The sequence below is a fragment of the Strigops habroptila genome, chromosome 12 (assembly GCF_004027225.2).
Source record: "Strigops habroptila isolate Jane chromosome 12, bStrHab1.2.pri, whole genome shotgun sequence".
Classification (NCBI taxonomy): Eukaryota; Metazoa; Chordata; class Aves; order Psittaciformes; family Psittacidae; genus Strigops; species Strigops habroptila.
In genome coordinates this window covers 23,381,338-23,402,540 of record NC_044288.2, presented here as the reverse complement: position 1 = coordinate 23,402,540, position 21,203 = coordinate 23,381,338, and the positions used below count along the sequence as shown (strand labels likewise).

The following is a 21,203-nucleotide window of genomic DNA, read 5'->3' as shown; positions in this document are numbered from 1 at the left end:
AGGATTTACCTCAAGATTCTATAGGCTGTTAGGATGTTGCCAACTGTAGGCAGTGTTATTTGATAAAGTTGAGTTCTAATGGATAATACCTAAACGACTGAGTTTGCTGGGATTTTACAGGTTGAGACTATTATGGTGCCTTGTGGAGTGAGGTCATTTATTAAGAATAGTGTAGTTAACGGTATGGGCTTTTTAATAACAATTAAAAGACTGAATTTAAAGACTAGAAACCCAAGAAATTAAGTTTATGTGGTAGTTATTCTCCTTTCTTTTGAATTCAAGGTCGAATCGTGCCTGAAATTTTCTGGTGTATTGCATAGTTTGTGTAGGTTCCCACACAAATCATGGTGTTTAAAGAAAGTTGCACATCTATTTTTACTAACAGCTTTTAAAATCTCACAACCAAACTGTTTCTTAACTATATTTGCAAACAAATGTTTTCTTACAACCGTTTTTATAAAGACAGGAAAAGCATGTTAGAGCAATATGGGTTTGGCTGGTTGTCTTTTTCTAATTCATGTTCTAGAGACCACAGTAAGATGGTGAGCTCTTGAGCCCCAAGCACATCGTCAAACAAAGGCAAGTTCATGTCTTGCCAGGGGCTGCAGCTCCCCTTTCTCCCAGCTCCAGCCTTCCCTTTGTGCAGGCTTGCTTGTCTCCTTTTTTTTTTTTTCGGCTAGAATGGGCAAAGGAACCAAAATCAATCTGGAAGATTTCCACTTCCTTGTACATATTGTTGCATCTCTGTATGCCTTCAGAAGAAAGTAAAAAGTGTTGCTGCCGAGTTCTTTTAATTCTTTACATTTTGGCCACCATGTCTGCTAAAGAGTTATTTTCTGTGTGGACAAAACAGCACGCAAAGTATGAAAATGCAGATGAATATAAAGTTGGAATTTTATATTGCATCTTCTCAGTATTGAACACTTCCTCTCTAGTGATTTCAGAGTCCCATTAAAGTTAATGAGAGTGGAGACCTCTGAGCATCTTGCAAGTTCAGGCCATTTCAGTGCACAACAGAAAGGAAATGCAAATATTAAAATACTCCGAGCAACCTCAACAGTGTTCTGTAGAGAACTCAATTTAACCTTGGATAAATCTATGTGTGTGCCATCCATGTCAGGTGGACTGATGGGTCTGTATATGAAAAGTAAAAATTAGCTCTTGTGTAAGATTACATTTAGCAGTTTAACAAGGCATCAGTCATAATTTGCTCTATATGTGATCAATTAAAATTAATATATGAATCTTATCTTTTCTATTTCTCAACACTATAAATACTAGTGTTAACACCAAGAGGTACATTATTGAAAACTCTGGTTTTAAAGAACTCCTTACTGGGATGTTTTGCCATATTTCTGTAATTATATTTTGACCAGACTGCAGTACTGTAGTCTTTTATTATGGAAAAAAAAGTAAAAACCCCACCTGCATGCATGGATAAAATTTGTTAAAACCACTTTATTGTCAAAAAAGCATGTTTATGTCTAAGTAAATTGAAAAGTTTGTATGTATTGTTAAAATATTTTTCATTCTCTAGTGTTTCTTAGTGATGTCTATTAATTATCCTGAAAACATCCCTTTAGTATGGGCTAATTATCTGTGCACAAAACGTTGTCTGCATTTGAGCTGGAATGATTCTGAAGCCATGCTTCAGTCACTATAGGGGAAAAAAATGCATCTCAGAACTATGTTAATACAGATGGAGATTTGCTGTGTCTTCTGTGAACAAAAAAGTCAGGTTTTGAGGAAACCTAACTTGGAAAATTACTTTAAAAAAAAAACCCACAACCAAAAGATATGTTAAAATAACAGTACAGGGAGAATCTCAGTGCAACCTTAATTGTAGCTTGAAATGAATGTCAGTCTTATACCTCACTCAAAATATTACAAGCTTAAATTAACGTTTTATTGTTATTATTACTTTAAATATATATAATACTGGAAGCACATTTAAACTTTGATACATGGTATTCATATATTATGTTTTAATTTGCATTATTCATTAGGATAGCATATGGAATAATCAAAAGCTTTTCCTAAGCATTTTTTTAGTGTTATCCCTATAAAACTTGTGGAAATCTTGCTTGGTAAAAGAATCTTTGTGGTTTTGATTAAAACAGAAAGGATTTGAGCGAGACATTTAAACTAATGAATCAAAATCAGATATGTGGTCATTATTGGCTGATTATTACTCCATCTGCTCTGTGCTAACGTGAAAATCAATTACTGTGTCTCTTTCCCACTGACAGCGTATGTTGATCGGGCTGGCAAGGGATCTTCGAGGGATTGCCTTTGCACTAAACACAAAGACCAGCTACACCATGCTGTTTGACTGGATGTATCCTTATTACACTATGACAATACCAGCTCTGTGCACAGAGGGATACCAGGCCCCTTGCATTAGTTTAATAGTATGGCACAGTGGGGAAGAGGAAACAAAGCTAAATGAACTAATGTGTAATCAGCTAAAATTACAGCACAATGGCAACCATGCAGTTAACTGGGAAGGACCACAAAGAGGTCACTTTTTTGTTGTGTCACACTGCTAATCTACAAAACATATCCAAGTGCTTTTCCTCCCTTCATAAATCCCTAATGTTTTCATAGAAAAAAAAAAGCTCTGTCTAACTCCAAACACAATGTACCAGCATTTGGTTTAACATCGAAAGTGCTTAAAAAAATACTACACAAGTGCTATCTGGGGAGATTCCTCTCTCTGGTATGAATCATGTCTTTAATTTAGTCAGTTACTTTCTATTTATGTCAACTCTATTAATATCACAACACCTGCAGTCTTCTTGATCCAGAAGAAAATGGACATGTGAAAACAAAATCAAAACCTTTAGACTGTAGTTTTCTCCAGTAAGGAACGATAATGGAACTCTATTTGCTTTAAATATTGTATACATTTTTATGCCAACAAATACAATAATACTTATGGGAATTTCCTAATACTGTAGAGAAATGGTTTGTATTTTTATAAATACAGTAGCTGTAATTCTCTCTTCAGGCACACAGTCATGTTAGAAACAAACTGCTGAAATACATAGTGAAGTAACTATGAAAATACTTGTTTTATAATTTAGATCTCACAAAGCTATGGAAGGTAATTATGTATTTGTTTATTTTATGGGCATAAAAAATCCCATTGAAGTACAGTTACATGCTGTACTAGAAATCAAGCTTTTAAAAATATTTTTATTTGAAGTAAACAATGAAACCCTACTGTTCACTAATAATCTTCCAGGTTAAGAAAAAGGAATGCATCAATATAGAATTGCAACTAGGAAATTGGCCTTTAAGGACTGAAAGGCTTATGCCAGCAGAGCCTGGTATGATCTAACAGACATCCTTGTGTGGTGGAGGTAGGATTCTGATGACCATTCAGGTAAGCCCTATTTAAGACCTTTGTAAGCCTACACTGATTTTGTCTATGTGGAGGCTCAGCTTGCAGAACGTAAGTCTAAAACATAAAGCAGCATAATCTTTATTTCTTTTAAAATCAGTGGAAAGCATCCCTTAATTTCCGTTTTAGAGGACTGGGAAAAAAAAAAAAAGGAAAAGAAAAAAAATTAAAACAAGCACAAACCCCCAAAACTACTGAAGCCAGACTGTGAATTAACATCTCATTTTCTAGTGGGCACCATGGGGTACATTTAACTTCGTTAGTACTCTTTGTGCTTGTGTTACCCTAAAACTTAATCATGATCTCAGGAAGATGTGTAAAAGCAGAGCTGTGCTGCTTCCATTTCAGATTCTTTCTACTTTGTTTCTCCTAGTGCAGCATAAGTATCATGCTCTGCTCCTGTGCAAATCTCCAGTTGTAGGAGGAGAGATAACAGACACTCACCTCCTCTCCATTTGAAAGAAATGGATTCATCCATGGAGGTGGGTTTTTTAATACAAGGATATGTAATCCTCAGGACCCTTTCCTGCTTTTTTTTATTAATGAATTTATTCTTTCCAGTTTATGAATTAAGTTTACTTCAAATAAAGAAAAACAGCCTCCAACTTTTGGATTTCATTATTCCATATGAATAATAAAACCAGATTGAAATGTAGCTTTGTGTGGAATTCAAAGCTTTGGCCTTCTCAGCTTCTTTTGCCTTATGCAGGTTCAAAATCTTTTTCCTTCTTCACCTTTGGCTGTAAAAGATAAGTGCATGCTTCTGCTCAGTGGATTTCACCTCATTTGGCTGAGCCCAGCTTCGTCCAGGTATTGATCCAAAGCATTATAGCAGAATAAGCTGCTATTATTGTGACTCTTATTTACCGTATATAAAGACAGAAAGGTAAGGGAGCTGAAGAGAAGGTCACATGCCAAGTGTATCACATAAAATTTAAATATCCTTTGATTAACGTATGTCTTTTATAGTTTCAAATATATCATCAGAAGATGATTTTAATAGCAAAGAAGAGCTGTTTTTCAAACAGATTTTAGTCTGTTATGTTTGAAGCCCTAGTATTTCAATATTGAAAATGGCAAATACAGAATATGAGGCAAAATAAATCTGATTTACTTGTATTTGCTCAATAAATAAACAATACAAAGAGGCAAGGGATAAAAGGCTAAGCTTGTAATATACCATAAGATGATGTTTATTCTGTGCTGAAGACTATCAGAAATAGTCACTTGTAAATCATTGATAGAAGAATGTATTGATAAACTTCTCAATTGATTGCAGGAGATATTTTGGGTCCAAGCCCTGTCCCTAACAAAACAAATAACACTCGGTAATCTCTCACCTGAGAGATGTTTTTTTCCGTATGGTGGTGTTTAGGATTTAAGTTTTGTCCAGTAGATGGCAAAAATGAGCAAAAATAATTTCTTTGAAGTCCTTTTCGTCCGGGGCGGGGGAGGCACAGGGGATGCCGTTGGATCTTGTATTTTACCATTATGATTGAGTTATTAGGCTCATGGTTTAGAAGGTGAATCGTCAGGTATGCTGAGGCTGCGCTAGATTGCCAAATAGGGCTATTTTGTAGCAGGCTTGCTTATACTAATTGAGTTTCTCTAGCAAATCAGGCTCCTTGGAAAAAGGCCAAAGGCTTTTCATAATTGTATTGACAAGAAAATGAATATGATAAATGGTGTTCATTCAGCTGAGACAAGATTTATAGTTTTCCTCTGGCAAGGGATGAAGAGAAAATACTTATAATAATAGTAAAATTTGTTTTAAAGTTGTATTAGGTGATCTCTCAAAAGACTTCATTAGAATATTTCCAAATATTTTAAGCAGCTTCAGGTGTTAAGTATAGCATCTTCCCAAAGTAGCGGGTAATGAAAGCTGAAGAAAACCATCACACAAACAAACAAAACAAAACAAAAACTAAAACCCTGGATATGAAAGTCATTCATTCTTCCTGAAATATTGATATGTCAAGCTGTCAATGACGATTCCAGTACCACAGCTTTGGGAAGTTTATTTGCCTTTTGTATTCGTTACATGTGGTCTCTGTAATTTGTAGGTCAGTCCCGAACATGCAGGTGTGGCCTGAAAAAAACCTGTATAGCAATTTGAGTAGCATCAAAACCTGGTTTTGTTAATGGTGATGATTCTCCTTATGTATTTTATTCTGCTGTTTACTTCAGGACTGCCTGGATGAGATGTTGAATGTTTAATCTGTTTTCTTCCATACTAATATCAGACTGCAGTCTAAGGTCCGTGGTCTCACAGTCAGATGTGTCCATGGAGATTCAGTTGTGAGTTCAGGGTAATATCCACTTTTTTGTTGCTTTCATTTAGTGTTTCTTACAGTTAGGTGGTAACCTATAGGCAGTTTTTCCTGTGTTCCTCCCAGCTGATTCTCAGTATTTAATGACTTCTGTTGTCTGTGAAAGAAAAAGGTTGCAATAAGAAAATGGGTTGCAAGAATTAAATTATTAGGTTGACTCAGAGTTGCAGTCAGCTAGAAAGCGTGTGATGTTTATGCACAAGTGCATGAAATTGCCTGTATAAAACTATCTGTGTATAGAATCAGAGGCACTAAGTTTATAAAGAAGTGATCTCTTATTGAGGTGTTTTACACCGTTGAGGTATTTTATCTAGTGGTCATTTAAAAGTTCCAGTTGACGTAGACATTTGGATGTCTGATCGTGTGCTGCTTCAGACATGGATCACTAGAACAAGCAAAACTATCTTTGCATCTAACTACTATTGTTACATATTTATCAAAATTTATATCGCATTTCTTAATGAAATACACCATGTGCAGCACTAAGATGGCTTGTTCAACATGAATCTATTTCTGAAGAACTAGATTTTCAAGCTTCTGTGTTTTGAGGACTCAGGATTAGGTACAAACTTGAAAGAGCCAAACAAACAGTAGAGATTGAAGTTCCCCAGTCACGAGAGAAGAGGAGAACACATTTTCTCATGAAACAAGACTACGAGATCGGTAGTCTGTTTGTAATAGCAGTTACTGCCAGTTGCATTGATTCAAACCACAGTATCACTTTTTGCAGTTTGAATTTCTTTGAGCTCAAACTGACTGGTCAGGTTAAGTTCATGACTTAGCCAGATTCCTGGAAGCTTGTGGTTAAAAACACTTAAAAGTAATACTCTGTTTAAAACCAATTTGTTCCAGTTCATTGGATTTATTAAAGAAATAATAAATTGCTGAAACCTTTCTGCTGACCCTAGCTTTTATAACATTTGACTATAGTTTCCAGACTTTCCCTGTCAATGAATATAGACTCAATGCTTAAGTTTTTAATTAACATAGCTAATCATATTGGATGTATTAGCAGCCTTTGCTGCTGCCAACTTACATTTCGATTGGGGGGTTTGGCTGTCAAGTTACTCTCTTCACCATGAAATGTGAAATCGCACCATGTCCCTTTTTTGTACGTAGGGCTACTAGGAGGGCTAAGGAAGAGGCATGATCTAAGAAAATTAATAATTAACAGCATGTCTCAGTTCTGTACCTTCCATGGCATCTGCTGCATCTTGAGAACATTGACCATCCTCTGTTGAGAGTGAGCTGGATTGTGAGTCCACTTCAGAGAAAATGGAACTGGCAGTAGTGAATTTTTAAAGGTATGAGGTGGCATGGATCATCTATGCCCTTTGAGGATATTTTAGGTAAGTGAGATTTGAATTGAAATCCCAGTTTATTACTGGATAACTCTCCATAGTATCTTTAGCTCTAGTCTGTTTGATTTAAAATGTAAAGAACCCCATAAAGGAGTGAGAAGCAAGGTCTGAAAGTGTATTTCACATGTCACCCTCTTCCGCTATATATAGTTTATGCCTGCAGTGCCTCAAGCAGCTGGCAGCAAAAATGCACAAGTCTTTAGATGCCTCAGACAGACAGCAGTAGCCAGAATGCCTCCCATCTGTCTGCACAGCCTGTCATTCATCAGCAGTGCTACAGCTGATGGCTTTAGCCTCCTCCAGAAGAGCTGTATTGAACTGAGACGTGGCTGTGTCTACATAGCCTAGAAGCATGTAAACCTTTATGTATTTCACAATTCCGCGTTGAGTGCTTGGCCTGTATTCTACTTGGTAAGGTATCTGAATGTGCAATAGCATTTTCTTCATAATAGTCACTATTTCATGTGTGGTTAAATAAAGCATATGGCAAGAAGCAAAGTTTAAAATGAAAAAAGTGGATATTACCCTGAACTCACAACTGAATCTCCATGGGCAGTTTACAAACTGCCTTTCTTAATCTTCATCACCGCTCTGGTATATTTACTATTTCCCACTTAACCATTAACGTTTCCAAAGGATTTAGTCTTCTAAACAGAGACTTGCTTAAGTTTATAGTTGTTGGCCTCTGTGAGAATGAGCTGCCAAGGTCTGTGTCTGACCCACCCACTGGAGGTGTAGCACAGTTTTAGGGGAAGTTGTTTTGCAAGATGTTGTTATATCAATATCCTCTTTAACTTGGTCTGGTGAAGATACCCCACATATATTTCTGTTCTGCAAAGAGGTATTGAGCTGTGGTACCGTGAGCCTGCGTGCACAACCCCCATCTTGAAGCTGATGGCAGAATTCATGCAAAACAGGTAAGAAGCATGTGAAAATAAGACAAATGATGAGTACTGCAATGGTGTGCATTCTGTGTTCCATCTTTCTGTGTTTTGCTTATCCTTTTGATGTCTGACTTTGACTTTAAGACTGCTACTTTTGTATTTTGGAACAAAAATTTGTAATAAGAACACAGCTTTCAGTGTCATCATATTGTTTTACCAAAATGGTAGATTTTACAAAATCAGCTGGTAAGAGTTAATTACAGGAATATATATGAGAGACTGCTGTGATTTTACATTCAGTGTTAGTGGAAGGGTATGCTTTAACCAGGGATAAATACCGACTCTATAATTAAATATTGGAAAATTGTCTGCTGTCAAGATTTGCTGCAGGCTGAATTTTTGCCTTAAGCCAAGCAGCATACATATGTGACTGGAAAACCACAACTCCCTTCACAGTTTCTTCTGCAACTCGGCTCTTTCAGCCAAAATAAGAAAAAGTGTCATTTAATACAGCAGTATTTATAATCAACATACAGGTAACTTCTCTCACATCTAACACCACCTCTGTGGGCTAACTGAAAGGCTTCAGAATGATTCTGGGAGGTGATTCCAATACTTCGCATTGCAATAGTTAGAATGAAATTTCTGGTTTACCACAGCAGAACAACTTATTTTGGGAAATTATCATTACACTTGGAAAGATGTAGTGTACTGCCCAAAGGAAAAAAAACATTTTTAAGTGAAAAATTGATAGTTAAAATCTCGTGCTGGGTATCTTTGCAACCAAAGTAATTAGAGTTTTCAGCAATGAAGTATGTGTTCTCATAATTTCTCATTTTGCCTTGCAAATTAAACTTACAGGGAAAAGAAGTTGAAATATTTGAAATTTGAAAAAATATTTTGTTTAATCCAGTGACACGAAATTGGTGCCTTGAAGTTCAGAGCTGGCTCCCAGTCAGACACCAGTGTGTGTGATGGGCATGTCATCCCTGAATGGCTACACAAGCCTTCTGGCAGAATTCCCTCTTTCTTGTTTGTGTTGACTTGCTTGCTGTGACTCCCTCTTTGGTTTGTGTTGGCTGATTGTGTCTTTTATCCTGGTAGTAGCATAATAAATTGCTGGAAAAGTTTAACCTCTTTTTATTCTTGATGCCATGCACAAGCAGGATGGCATCACTCGAATCGTGCTGCAGCTGATTACAAGGAGGAGTTTGTTAAGGCATAAACACAGAACTCTAATAACAGTAAACAAAAGCAAAGAGGAACTGGAACAATAAATCTTATGCAAAATATTGCTCTTCAAGCTACTTTCCATATTCATGTTATCCTTCTACTTATTGCTATTCAGAAAATCTGCCTTGTTCCCTTTAGAAAACATCATCTGGGATGGTGTTTGTTCACAACTTGTGCACTGCTTTAGCTTTTACAGGTTAGAATACATTATACAATATACTTTGACATGGTAAAAATATGTTACAGAGTATCAGATTGTGCATTATGTCACTCTGATACTGAGAGGATGTGCTGGTTTGGGGTTTTTTCACCTCTGCCAGCTGTTATCATTTTGTGCAGATGGAATACAAGAATGTTTTATACAAGGTGTGTTTATAAACGTCCAGATTTACTCCAGAGTTTGCAGCAAAGGACCTTGCAAACAGAGACTCTGACAACAAAATACTGGACTTGCAGCGAATATAGATAGATACTGCTGTCTCTGTGAAAGGGGTGACCCAGGGGCTCCATATTTGGTCTGACATGGATGACTAACAGATAGGAGTGAATACTGAGCCAGGGATGCTCTGGTTTGCATCACTCAATGATGATACCTTACTCTTTCGGCTCAGATAAACACTAAGGGTAAGTTTTGCTGAAGTTACTTAGAAGCTGAACACCTATATTTGAAGTTAACTTTTAGGCCTGAACTACAAATTAGGCTTCTTTATCACAAAGAGAAACTGGAAAGATGCAACAGGGACTTTAGCAAGGACTCTGCTATATTTCCTGATTGGGAACAAAACAGTTCTTGTTGGCGTAAATAGTATGGGTACATCAGGGAAGACAACATGGTGTGATCTTCCTCAGGTCTGAATGTTCACAAAAAGCATCTGTTACGATTTACACTTGAAGAACTGGTATGGGATTGCCATAGATTTTATGTAGCAGAATAACCAGTGTGGATTAGTTTATGTTTAAAAGCTGCACAGATGCAGAAGCCAGGTAAAAATTACCCTAACTGCTTGGATTATGAACCTTAGTAGCATTTTTCTGCACTGTACATGGGCACAAGATGTTCATCAGTCTCTGACAGCTGTGTATGTGGTGTCACCTTTTCTGGTTCAAATTGGTTTGTCTTTTGCCATAGGATTGTTTCATTGTCAATGTATGGTGAGTGCTTATCATTGGACTGAAAGCTAGAATTAGTTTATCAAATAATTGTATGTTGTAATTAGTGAATGTTCTTCGTTTAGGAACGAATCCATTGCAGTTTTCTGCTTTGATGACCATCTGAATATTTTTGCTGTTATTTTTTAGATCACAACGTTTAAATTTTGATGTATCATCTCCAAACGGAATTCTTCTCTTCAGAGAAGCTAGTAAAATGATTTGTACGTATGGTAGGTACTCATTAACACTTCCTCTGCAGTGAAAGTCTTTGCCTGGCTCATGACACAAACATCCTTTTAGTTCGTATTGCTGAGCACCGATGGATTTGTGGAACACGTAGCAGGGCTGTGATGTGCTGCAAGCCAGTACCAGCCCTTTGTGAAGTGCAGAGCTTCACACCTAAAGTGGCACACCTTTGGAGCTTATTTGCCTTCATAGACCAGGGTTCGTTCATGTAGCATTGTTCCTTGTATCACTTTTTAACTTGAATGCCAGTCTTCTAGCAACTGTAGATGTATTTCAGCAAAGATGCAAGTGAGGTGTTTGATCTAGGCTACAATTGATAGGTGTGGGCTGGTTTTATGTATTCAAATTATCTTCCGGCAGTTCCAAAACGTAATAGGACCATAACATCTTTACCCTAGTGCACTGTTAAAGGTGTTTATAGTAAGTTGCTCCATTTTACTGTTCCCACTCATGCATGCAGCTTCAACAGGTCTTTGACACAAGCAGCTTATCTTACACTCCAACTAACTTTGTTACTTACAATTTTGCTTTCTAAATATTTTGAAAACAACATTGCCAAGTTTTTGAAGAGCAACCTCATTTGTAGTTTTTGTAAACAGGAAGAGTCATAAATGTCCTATTTCTTGAAAAGAAAGAAAATTGGTGCATCAGATTTGCTTTTACTGCATTCAGGTTGCTTTTTGGGTGTGGAAACTGTGTGTTGCATTGGCTGTCTGTATAAAAAACTTCAAATTTAATTTTACATTGGATCTGTGGGGTGTGGAAACAATATATACATACAGCATTTACTTATGACAGAAGAAATTACACCCAAGTAACTCTGAGCCCTTGCAAAATCATTTTTCTGTTTCTTTTTCAAATACACCATGTAGTAATCTAGCACATTTTTTCAACTATGTTCTTAAGTAAAATTGTTAGAACGATTAAGCAAAATAAAGAAAAAGGTTTCCATGTATGAAATGATAAAAGGTAAACCTTTAGATTTTAATACTCAATTTCTGTTAGCCTTTCATAGAATCACAGAATCCCATGCTGGTTTGGGCTGGAAGGGACCTTAATGCTCATCTAATTCCACCTCTGCCACAGGCAGGGACACCTTCCACTAGACCAGGTTGCTTAAAGCCCTGTCCAACCTGGCCTTGAACTACAAAAATACGCCTTATGATTGGACATCTCTTCCTCTCAGTTGTTGGCATCAAGTTTCTAAACCTTGCTGAGTAAACCACACTAGTTGGTTTCAACCTGTTTCGTTCCTTATTCATGCCTAAAAAAACCCCAACTTTGTAAAGAAACCTTTTGCTTTCAGTTGAAGCCTTTATGCTGTGTACGTGAAGTTCATCAGATTCTCAGCTCTAAAGTATTAGTAGCTCTTGCGCATAAGGACCAGACAAGATTTTCTGTCTCATGCTAGAATTTAATTATACAACATAAAAAGAAATTTCAGAATGGTGCAGGTCTGAGATTTGAAACTAAGCAGTGGAACCATAGAGCTGTTGAAGCCTGTGTCTAAATACCTGCTGCCTCATTGTTACCTTATGTGAAAGATACTTAGCGATGTGTGGCATCTGTCTGGAGATGTGTGCTGTGGAAAGAAGTTAAATGACCATAGCAGCTTTCTGTCTTTTCTGTTTTTAATAACTCCTTTCCTGTGGGAGGGTGACATTTTATTCAACACATGTTTAAGAGGAGAACTCTTCTTAATGTCCTCCGAAAGAAAAATCTAAAATCACATATTGACTAGAAGTGGAGGAACGCTGTAGATGTGGGAGAAAGCCTGCACTCAAGATATGAATGCCCTTTTTTTTTTTCCCATTTTGCTTTTAAAACACATTCATATTATCAGTGTCTGAAAGGGTCCCATCAGGGATACTTCCACTACTTAGCTGTGACATTTAGAGGAACTGTGTAGGTTTTCTTTTCCTACATCGGGGCTACTTCAAACTGCTAAAGCCATTTCTGAAGTGGTCACTGGCTTGGAGTCTGGGAAGGTTTTACTGTCCACTGTAAGTATTTCAAGATACCACAATTCATCAGCTTTCAATAATTGCTGCTAATATTTTTAGCTTTTATTGCCAATTACTAGTTTCTGAGATTTCCATTCCAGTGTACAGAAAGATATAACTCTTCTGGAAACATGTTGTAAGGATTCATTACTTTAATTATGTATGGGTTTTTTTGAGCGTACACATTCCTATAAAAATAGTGATATTATGGGATTTTGCATTAATTTCAAATGCCTTCTTGATAACGTTAAAACTTAATAATTGTGCTTCTAAAGAAAACTTTAATCCATAATACTCTATGACTTTTTAGAAGTATATTTGTCTTTTAAGTATATATAATCTTTGCAGACATCTGGGGAAAAATAAACAAGTAAACCAAGTGATGATTACGAATTTCCCTGTGGTGTTCTTGAGCAATATTTCTAGCCCCACATTCTGAAAAATTCTGTGATTCAATTAATGAATACGTACATGAATACTTCTAATCCTTTGGCTCAGCTTTCAAATTTTCTGCTGTACCATTACTGCAAGTGTCTTAAAATTCTGAAAATAGTGGAGATTTTATGGCTGAAACATTAGAGAAAAAATAGAAGATACACAGCAAATGTCAACAGCCACTCTATGATCATTAATCTTACCAAGTCAGCCCAACCTCTTGTATATGCCTGCAGCTTATAGTGAGTTCCTCAAAGCTGATCAAAAAGACACTCGAAACTCAAGATAGATTTGATTGAAATCTGTACTATAGTAATTGCCTTCTTAAACTGAGAGAAACACAAAGTGTTGACATGAGACGGAGGCGGAGGGAATAGAAGCAAACATTCATTTCTTTCATCACACTGTCCTTGTGGGAAGATCTGTCATTTCAGTCTCGGGTTCAGTTAATCCATTGACCAAGTGGCTTGCCATAAACTCTGCCCAGCCTTCTCTCATCCTAGAGAAGTTCTTTCCACCCCCTGGAGACCTGGCTTTGTTTGCTTCCCTTGCCAATCCCTGTCTGAACACCAGGCTTCCAACTCTGCCTGTTACCTCCCACCTCCTCCTTGCCGTGCCTTTGACAGTGTGGGTTTCCTTCCTGTAGCTCAGTGGGTCTCCAGGGAAAGGCTTGATCCCTCTCCTGCAGACAGTGTAGCCTAGTCTTTCTTAGAAGAATAGAGCATACAAATAATAAATGAAAATATGGCTTAATTGTATTGTGCTTCCATTGGTAAGTGACATTTAATTTTGGTTTAGAACAGGATTTTTCCTTCTCTCTCACATGTGATGCTGTGGAGGAGATGCCAGTACAAGTATTATTTTCAGAAATTTTACCTGCACCAAATTCAACATGAAAATTTCCAGTTATTACTTAGGTCCTCTGGGAGTCTTCTTGCTATTAAACCTGTAAGTACATAAATGTGATCTGAAATATGTCTCTGTCCTGTCAGCTAATTCCTGACAAGGAATTAGTAACTGAAGAAAGGTGGCATCAGGTGATTCTTCACACCAACCTCAGAGCACAGTGCACTGGTAATTACTGACATAATGTTGATTTTAGCAAAGTCTGGACTACACCGATCAAGGCACTTTTGAATAACATACAGATACTTCGCAGATCCGTCTTTTTTCAGGTGATGAAAATCATCTAGAAGTTATATGTGGGTTTGTTTTGGATATACCCCTTACTGTTGTTTACATGGAAATAACTTTGAAGCAAACCGACCCAGCATGTTGCTTTCTTTCCATCTTCAATTTTGCTGAAGTTTGTGATGTCTGTTTATGGTACCTCCATTTACTATCTATATGTACTGTAAAATCTGTGCTTGGGCTAAAAGCAGAAGTGGGAAGAAAAGGACAGAACTGTGTTTCTGGTGTGTGAATGTATTTTAACACTTTTGAGTGTGGATGCTGAAATATCTTTAATTCTAGACTGAAGCATATACTTTTTCTCCTCTAGACTGGCATGTAGTAATTTCATGTGTTTGAGTGCAGAGTAGAAAAAAATCCAAAATGCTGATTTTTAAGCTATGATAAACATCCTCAGCTGTCAGTGAATAAAATATGAATTCTTTGTAGTTTTGAAAATTAGCACCTCAGCAAGTGTTTAATTCTGCTTCACAGATCCCGCTTCGCAATTAGGGTTGTACTAGTGTGTCCTCTCTTGTTCATTTCTCACTGTGCTGATGATCAGCACTGATGCTGATACAGTGCTGAAGACAATTCTAAGATGTCTTTACAAATGCTATATGTTCAAAAGATGTCAAGCCTGGTGTAGGATGCACTTAGCCAATTATCCTCATTAGGACTCTGCAGCTGCTTGGCAAGGGGTGTTGTGTGTTGTCCATTATGGCTAGAGCCAGTCTGACTGAGTGATAGTGAATTAAAATAAACAACAGAGAGGAGAGAAGCGAAAGGAGTTGGGATAGTCTAGTCTACCATTCTTCATCCCCAATATATTTCACTTTTAATTCTCTATGTACGAGTCTCCTTACTATGAGTTTTTGAACTCCCAGTTGTATAGGAATGATGTTTCAGTGCATGTTGGGACCATCTATTTTTGTTTTGTGGTTTCTTTACGTTTTAGTAAACCTCTTCCCTTTCATTATAGGAAACTGACATAAAAATAATATTTTCAATATGCTGTTTTTATTTATCCACATTCTGTCATGATATACTTTGATGTAAGTTTTTAATTTTGCTTCAGCTTTCAGCTGTTGTAGCAGTTACTGCTCAAGGTCAGCGATGAGGTTAGCCACAGTAGCACAAAACAATTTCCTGTTCTCACAGCCCAGGTAGCATTTGGATGTGGATTAAATTTTACCACATTTTCCAGTAGCCAGACACAATTATTTCTAATGAGCTTTAAATTGCTTCCAGAACATGTATTTCAAAACTTAGTGTGATAATCCATTCAGTGCCAGCAGCTTCCTACGATAACAGTTCTTCAGAGTTTTGGTTAAACTGATTCATGCTGTACAACAGGTATTTCTAATCAGCAGCTTAGCTTAAAAGTGGAGTGCTGGCTGATCCTGGTTGCCATTGGTCTTCTCTCTTTTGTGATAGTGGTTCCAGAATATATTGTTCTTCATTACCAACTTAGATTTCATAACCAGTTTCTTTCGGCAAATTTATCTTGGCGCTGTGCATGCTGCTTGTGCTGATTCGAGAGGTTTTATGCATGTTTTGTTCTTGTGGAAGCTTTAAAAAATCAGGTTTTGAAGCTCGCTCTCATCTTTATGGTTCACATTTTCCTCTTCGTTTTCTGTATATGGCCACTTCTTTATACTGCCCCAGTAATCTGAGTGCCTGGAAAGCATACTTGTAACACTATCTTTATGGGGCAGTGGTGAATAATAAAAATAGGAAAGGGGAAAAGGCAAAAAATACTTTTTCTCTACAAATGTGGTAAATTTTCATAACCTTTGTTTAATCTCGCCAAAGTCTTTTTTTATCGTCATCTAATTCACACATGTTAAAACATGATTTAGTTGTATTATTATACATAATGCTTATTGGACTGAAATCTAGAACAAGCCCTGCTTAAATGAAGCTCAGCCATAAGGAAATCATTTTTGTATTATAGCTCCTACTGTAAAAGCAATTAAGGAGGAGAACTGAAAGGGAAGCTGCCTGTCCTGACATGCTCCCACATCTGGGAGGAGAGAGTGAATGAGCTGTGCAAAGAGCTCTGGTGCATATTGCCAGTGGGATTCTGAGGCTTGGTGATGTTATCTTCGGTCAGAGCATCCCAGTTTGGGGGGTTGCTGGCTTCATGCTTCCCCTCTGCATACACACACTTTTTCTTTCCAGCTTCTTTGTTTATGTACCAAGGAGTCTTTGGGTAATGAAATGCTTCAGTTACCAGCCGTATTCAAGCCCTTGTTTCCTATCTAGCAGCTTCACTCAATATAGTTTAAAATCCTTTAGTTATTCCTGTCAGAATTTTGTACCACCTCTGAGGCTCAGAGAGTTTTTGTAAGTGACATTGTTGTCACTTACAACAGGGCAAAAAGCTGTATTAGAGGAAATCATTGAGAATTTTGAACATCAGTGTATTTTTTCATTTGATTTTTGACTCAGCAGTAGCACTGCAACTTCACTGATTAGTCTCTACATAGTTTTCATTTTGACAGGAGCTATGAATTTCAAACACAATTTTTTAAATTCAGCATGTCAAAGGTCACTCTTATGTTGATTTAATTTCTTTATATTGTTTCTTTTAACAATAGGAGTTTTTAAAATTGTATTTTGGTCCTCCACTACAGGGATTATAAATGTAAGCATACCCTCAGTAGCTGAGGAGTTGTTCTTGACCTGATTCCAAGTACCTCAGTAAATTAGTTTATGTTCAGTAGTATCCATGGTGTGTAAAAATATTCCCCTGAAGCTCCTGCTAAATGTTACAAGAAGATCATTCTTTTTTCATCTAGTCAGGCATAGCACTGTACTTCATATTTTTTTCAATAACTAATGCGAAAACACCAGTCTTCATTCTAGCACCACATCCTTTGAATCATAGGCTGATGGCTTGGGGCATTGGTAACAGGCACCGTGTGGTCTTTCACCTCTGCTACTAATTTGAAATCAGCTGTTCCCACTCTTAGGCCCTTCTAGAATGAGTCCACGAACACAGACCAGTTCTCTGTGGGCTTTGTCAACTTGCAAAAAGCAGCTTTTAATATTGTGCAAGACCCAAATTCTTCTGTGTTTTCATTAGGAGGGATAGGAACTGAATTATTCTGCCATGCCTGCCCAAGGTGAGGCAGTGTGAGGGAGCAGGGGTTGTGCCTTCCTCTGTTGAATGCTTTATGCTGATCAATGGATTTAAAGTTTTAATTATAGGGTGGTCTTTATGAAGTAATAAAAATGATGGAAGATCAGTACTTAGTGGTACCTCCTAGAATTCATGTTCCCAGGCTAAGGAATTCCTAGAGTTTTGCAACTTCTTTCTTCGTCATCTGTTTTTTCCACCAGCTTCCAGTTAATTTCCATATTAAGTACATAATTGCTTGTTGACAACTACTGAGCTCTTTCCGTCTGTTGTTGTGTGTTAAACCAAGTACTTCAAGGAGCTAGGACTGTCCAATGTCATTCTTGGACAGCTCAGCTGTAAACTCAAGGCTGTTACTTTCTTGGATCCAGAACCTTGTCTTTGCTTATTTCTGAAGCCAGATATATATTTGGGTTATTAGAGATTTGCAGCAGAGAGTTCAATAGGGAAAGACCAGATAAAGTTAGTTTAGTTTACAGCACACTTACCTTCCAGTCTTGTTTTTTGCCCTAAGAATTGCACACTGTTTGCATAATGGCTTTCAAAAATAGCATGCATCTTCCCACTGCTTCTCACAGGCAGGATTTGAAATCCACTGATCTTCTGAGTAATAACTAGACTAGGTCTTGACAAAAAAATTAATGCTCATTGAGATGACCTGGGTGGGATATCTTAAATGGGGCACTATATGAAGCTAAATGGATTTTATCTTTCATATTATGTAAATGTAATTTCTCAGTAATGCTAAGCATTGCAATAAATTAGTGTCCAAGTACACTAGAAGACCTTCTTCTTCTTCTGCTATGTTTTGGTTTTCAAAGAGAATCTTTTGAATACCAGTCACTTTTAGTATAAGGGAGATTTAACAGCATTTGGAATTAATTTCCATGCAGTAGCAGTCACTGGAATTGTACCTTTTTCTGCAGTTACACTGTGTTCCTGATTACAGCATTCAGGGTGATAGAGGCTCTTACATGACCATTTACAGTATCAAAACCATTTTGTATTTTCATTCTTTTTTCATTAAGAGGGCTTCACTTTGATGGTAAGTGACCATCTTTCCTAGCTATTTGATTCTTCTCCTCATTTCCGTAATTCCAGTGATGCCATTACGGCTTCTTACAGACCCCAGTTACTTCTTACAAGCAATCTCTGATTGTACTCCTAGTCAATTGTAAATCAACTTTTCCTTTACAACCTGATGGATAAATTGCCTTGTACTTGCTAGAAGTGGTGAACAACATTAATGTTTTAAACAACAACCTAGGCCTTTCCCTCTTTGCATCAAATGATACCAAATGGGTGATACTTTAATGTGTTGGGTGTTTAGAAACAAGACTTTCCCCCTCATTTTTCGAATTACATGTTGTAAATTCCTCATTGTCAGTAATCAGTAGCAGTGAGAGAAGGAATTAAAATAAGGTGGGTATATGATTTGCAGGTGGGAATTTGTGTGGGGCAGGAAGGAGAGCTGTGTAGACAGAGTCACTATTAGGCCTTGGTATATATTAAACAATTCTACACAGTCTATGAGATCTGTGTCATCTCGGGCAAGTTTTTAGGGGCATTTTTTAGTTGCCTTTTATAAAAGCAAAACCGTGTTGTCCTACATACCACTCTCAACCAGCAGTGTTTGGAACTGTAAATAGTTAATGTCTAGTTCGCTTGTTGCTCCTTGAGCCACGACAACTATGTTAGGCGCTGAAAGCAGTCAAGCCAAGCATCTGATCTGTAGACTACAGTGACTTTAACTGTAGGAATACTTTTTGAAATATATAGTTTTGTGTCAAAATTGCCAAGAATGATGAGTATTAACCTCATTATTAATATAATGAGTATTATAATTGAAGACCTGGCACTTGGTTTTTGTTCAAAAATACCCTGTCTTGAAGACAAACTAACTGTGGGGTGCTGTGAAGATGAGCATTAAATTATTACAAGATACTTAGAAAACTTGGTAATGAGGCCTTGTGAATAATTAGATTTGAACAGAGAGTTGCAGCGTGATCCACTGCACTGCTGCACAGTGGATCCAAAAGTCACTATTGCTTGTTAATAGCAACAGCAAATATTTACCATTAGCTGTTATTTTTACATTATAAACATGGAGTTTTTAATTAAAAAGTCATTCCCATCTGCGCCTGATAAAATAGAGGCTTTTGTAATGGACATATTAGTTTTCCAAGGGATGTATTTAGTGTGTGTATACATCAGCAACCATCCCAAGAGACTGTCATGGTAATGGATCAAAACCAGGCTTTGCTGCAGCATGAGAAGCTATAAAACCATGTGTTGCAACTCTGTTCAGATTAAGGAATTCATGCTGATAGACTCAGTCATGGTCTGGCTGTACATCAATGACGGGAATTGCGTAGCTTATATTTTAAATTTTGCATACTAATTCCTTAGTGGCTTTTAAGCTCTAGTCATGCTTACTTAACAGGTCTTTCACATCGAATGCAGAAACAATTTTTCTTCTAAATAGTAATGAAAATAAAGAAAAAAAAAAAAGAGTTTAGATAGTGCCATCACAATATTTTAGATTTGCTGCTGCTTATATAAGTTTCTTTCTTTCTTTCTTTTTATGAAAACAGGTAATCAGATCCTCTCTCTTGGGACTTTGTCAAAAGATCAGGTTTATCCGTTGAAACTCAAGGGCATTTCCATCTGTTACTCTGCACTCAAATCTGCCTTATGTGGAAATTATGTCAGCTTTGGCGTCTTCAAGTTGTACGGGGACAACCACTTTGACAGTGTACTTCAGGCCTTTGTCAAAATGCTGCTTTCAGTATCCCACAGTGACTTGCTAGTAAGCAATTACTCATCTTGGGAGTCTTTACGTGAAATATGAAATAATACCACCACAGGCTTTGTATTGTTATAATGAGACAGAGGGATCTAGAACAGCTCAAATGTAGTTTTCAGTTCATTTACTTGTATTTATATAGCAATATCTAAAATATAGGTATGACTGAACTGCCGTGTGAAATGGGAGCTTTTCCAGAATTGTCACTAGGCTGGTCATAAAAGAGAGAAATGCAATTTTTTTTCCTTTTTATATTTGCAAACCCATTTAGGTTGCCTGTATGCACTGTAAAACATCCTCACGTATCCAGCCACTCTGCAATTAGTTTCAATCTGTAAACTGTCACTGTATTTATTCCCCATAATATGTAAAACTTTAAAATGAAAGTACACCATGTTCCCACTTCTCTGTGGGAAGACAACAGATTTTGCACAATATCAGCCTAAGTTTTATCTGTGATATATTCTTCATGACGCTTTAGTTGAGAACTGTCATTTTCTGGCTGAAAGGAACAAATTTTGGATAGTTCAAGATGGGTTATACCCAGATTTATGCTTGCCACGGAAAGAAAGTTTTTGGAACTGAAAAGTTGCTCTCCATTAAAATCGGTGTATTGGTTGTATAGTAAAGTGTGTGTATTTGCACATTCCTAACCACACAACAATAAACGCCCTCAGAGTCCTTAAGAGTAAGATGCTAATTGGGCCAGTGGGTCCAACCAAGTGCCTTTGCCTGTGCAGAGCCTGCTACAGGACCTCACTTAAGCACAAAAAAAAAGTCCATCTCTGAGATGTTTGGGGGGAATCTGTGATAAATTCTAGTAAGATTTCCTGCAGCAGGTAGGATACGGGCTGTAATCCTGTCAGACTGACACCCTGGCCAGAACGCTATACTGCTTTTTCTAGACTGATAGCTGTGTAGAATGTCAAAGCATGGTACGATTATTGTATTATTCTCAGCTTATTATAAACTAATAGCAAGTTTATATCATATGGTAAATTTGAAAAGCAGAAATCTACTGAAGACAAGAGA

The 21,203-nt window shown here is 37.1% G+C and overlaps 1 protein-coding gene across 4 annotated transcripts in view; it reads left to right on the top strand.

The window, feature by feature from the left end:
• RANBP17 (RAN binding protein 17) overlaps positions 1-21,203 on the top strand; it is a 161,564-nt gene that overhangs the window by 110,672 nt on the left and 29,689 nt on the right. For all 4 annotated transcript variants that reach the window (XR_003994191.1, XM_030504719.1, XM_030504720.1 and 1 more), the window contains exons 20-23: positions 2,250-2,338; positions 7,907-8,014; positions 10,514-10,596; positions 19,960-20,174. Coding sequence is in view for 3 of the 4 variants with exons in the window: in XM_030504719.1 (XP_030360579.1) it covers positions 2,250-2,338; positions 7,907-8,014; positions 10,514-10,596; positions 19,960-20,174 (495 nt within the window). In the remaining variant the exon portion in view is untranslated. The remainder of the gene's footprint in view (positions 1-2,249; positions 2,339-7,906; positions 8,015-10,513; positions 10,597-19,959; positions 20,175-21,203) is intronic.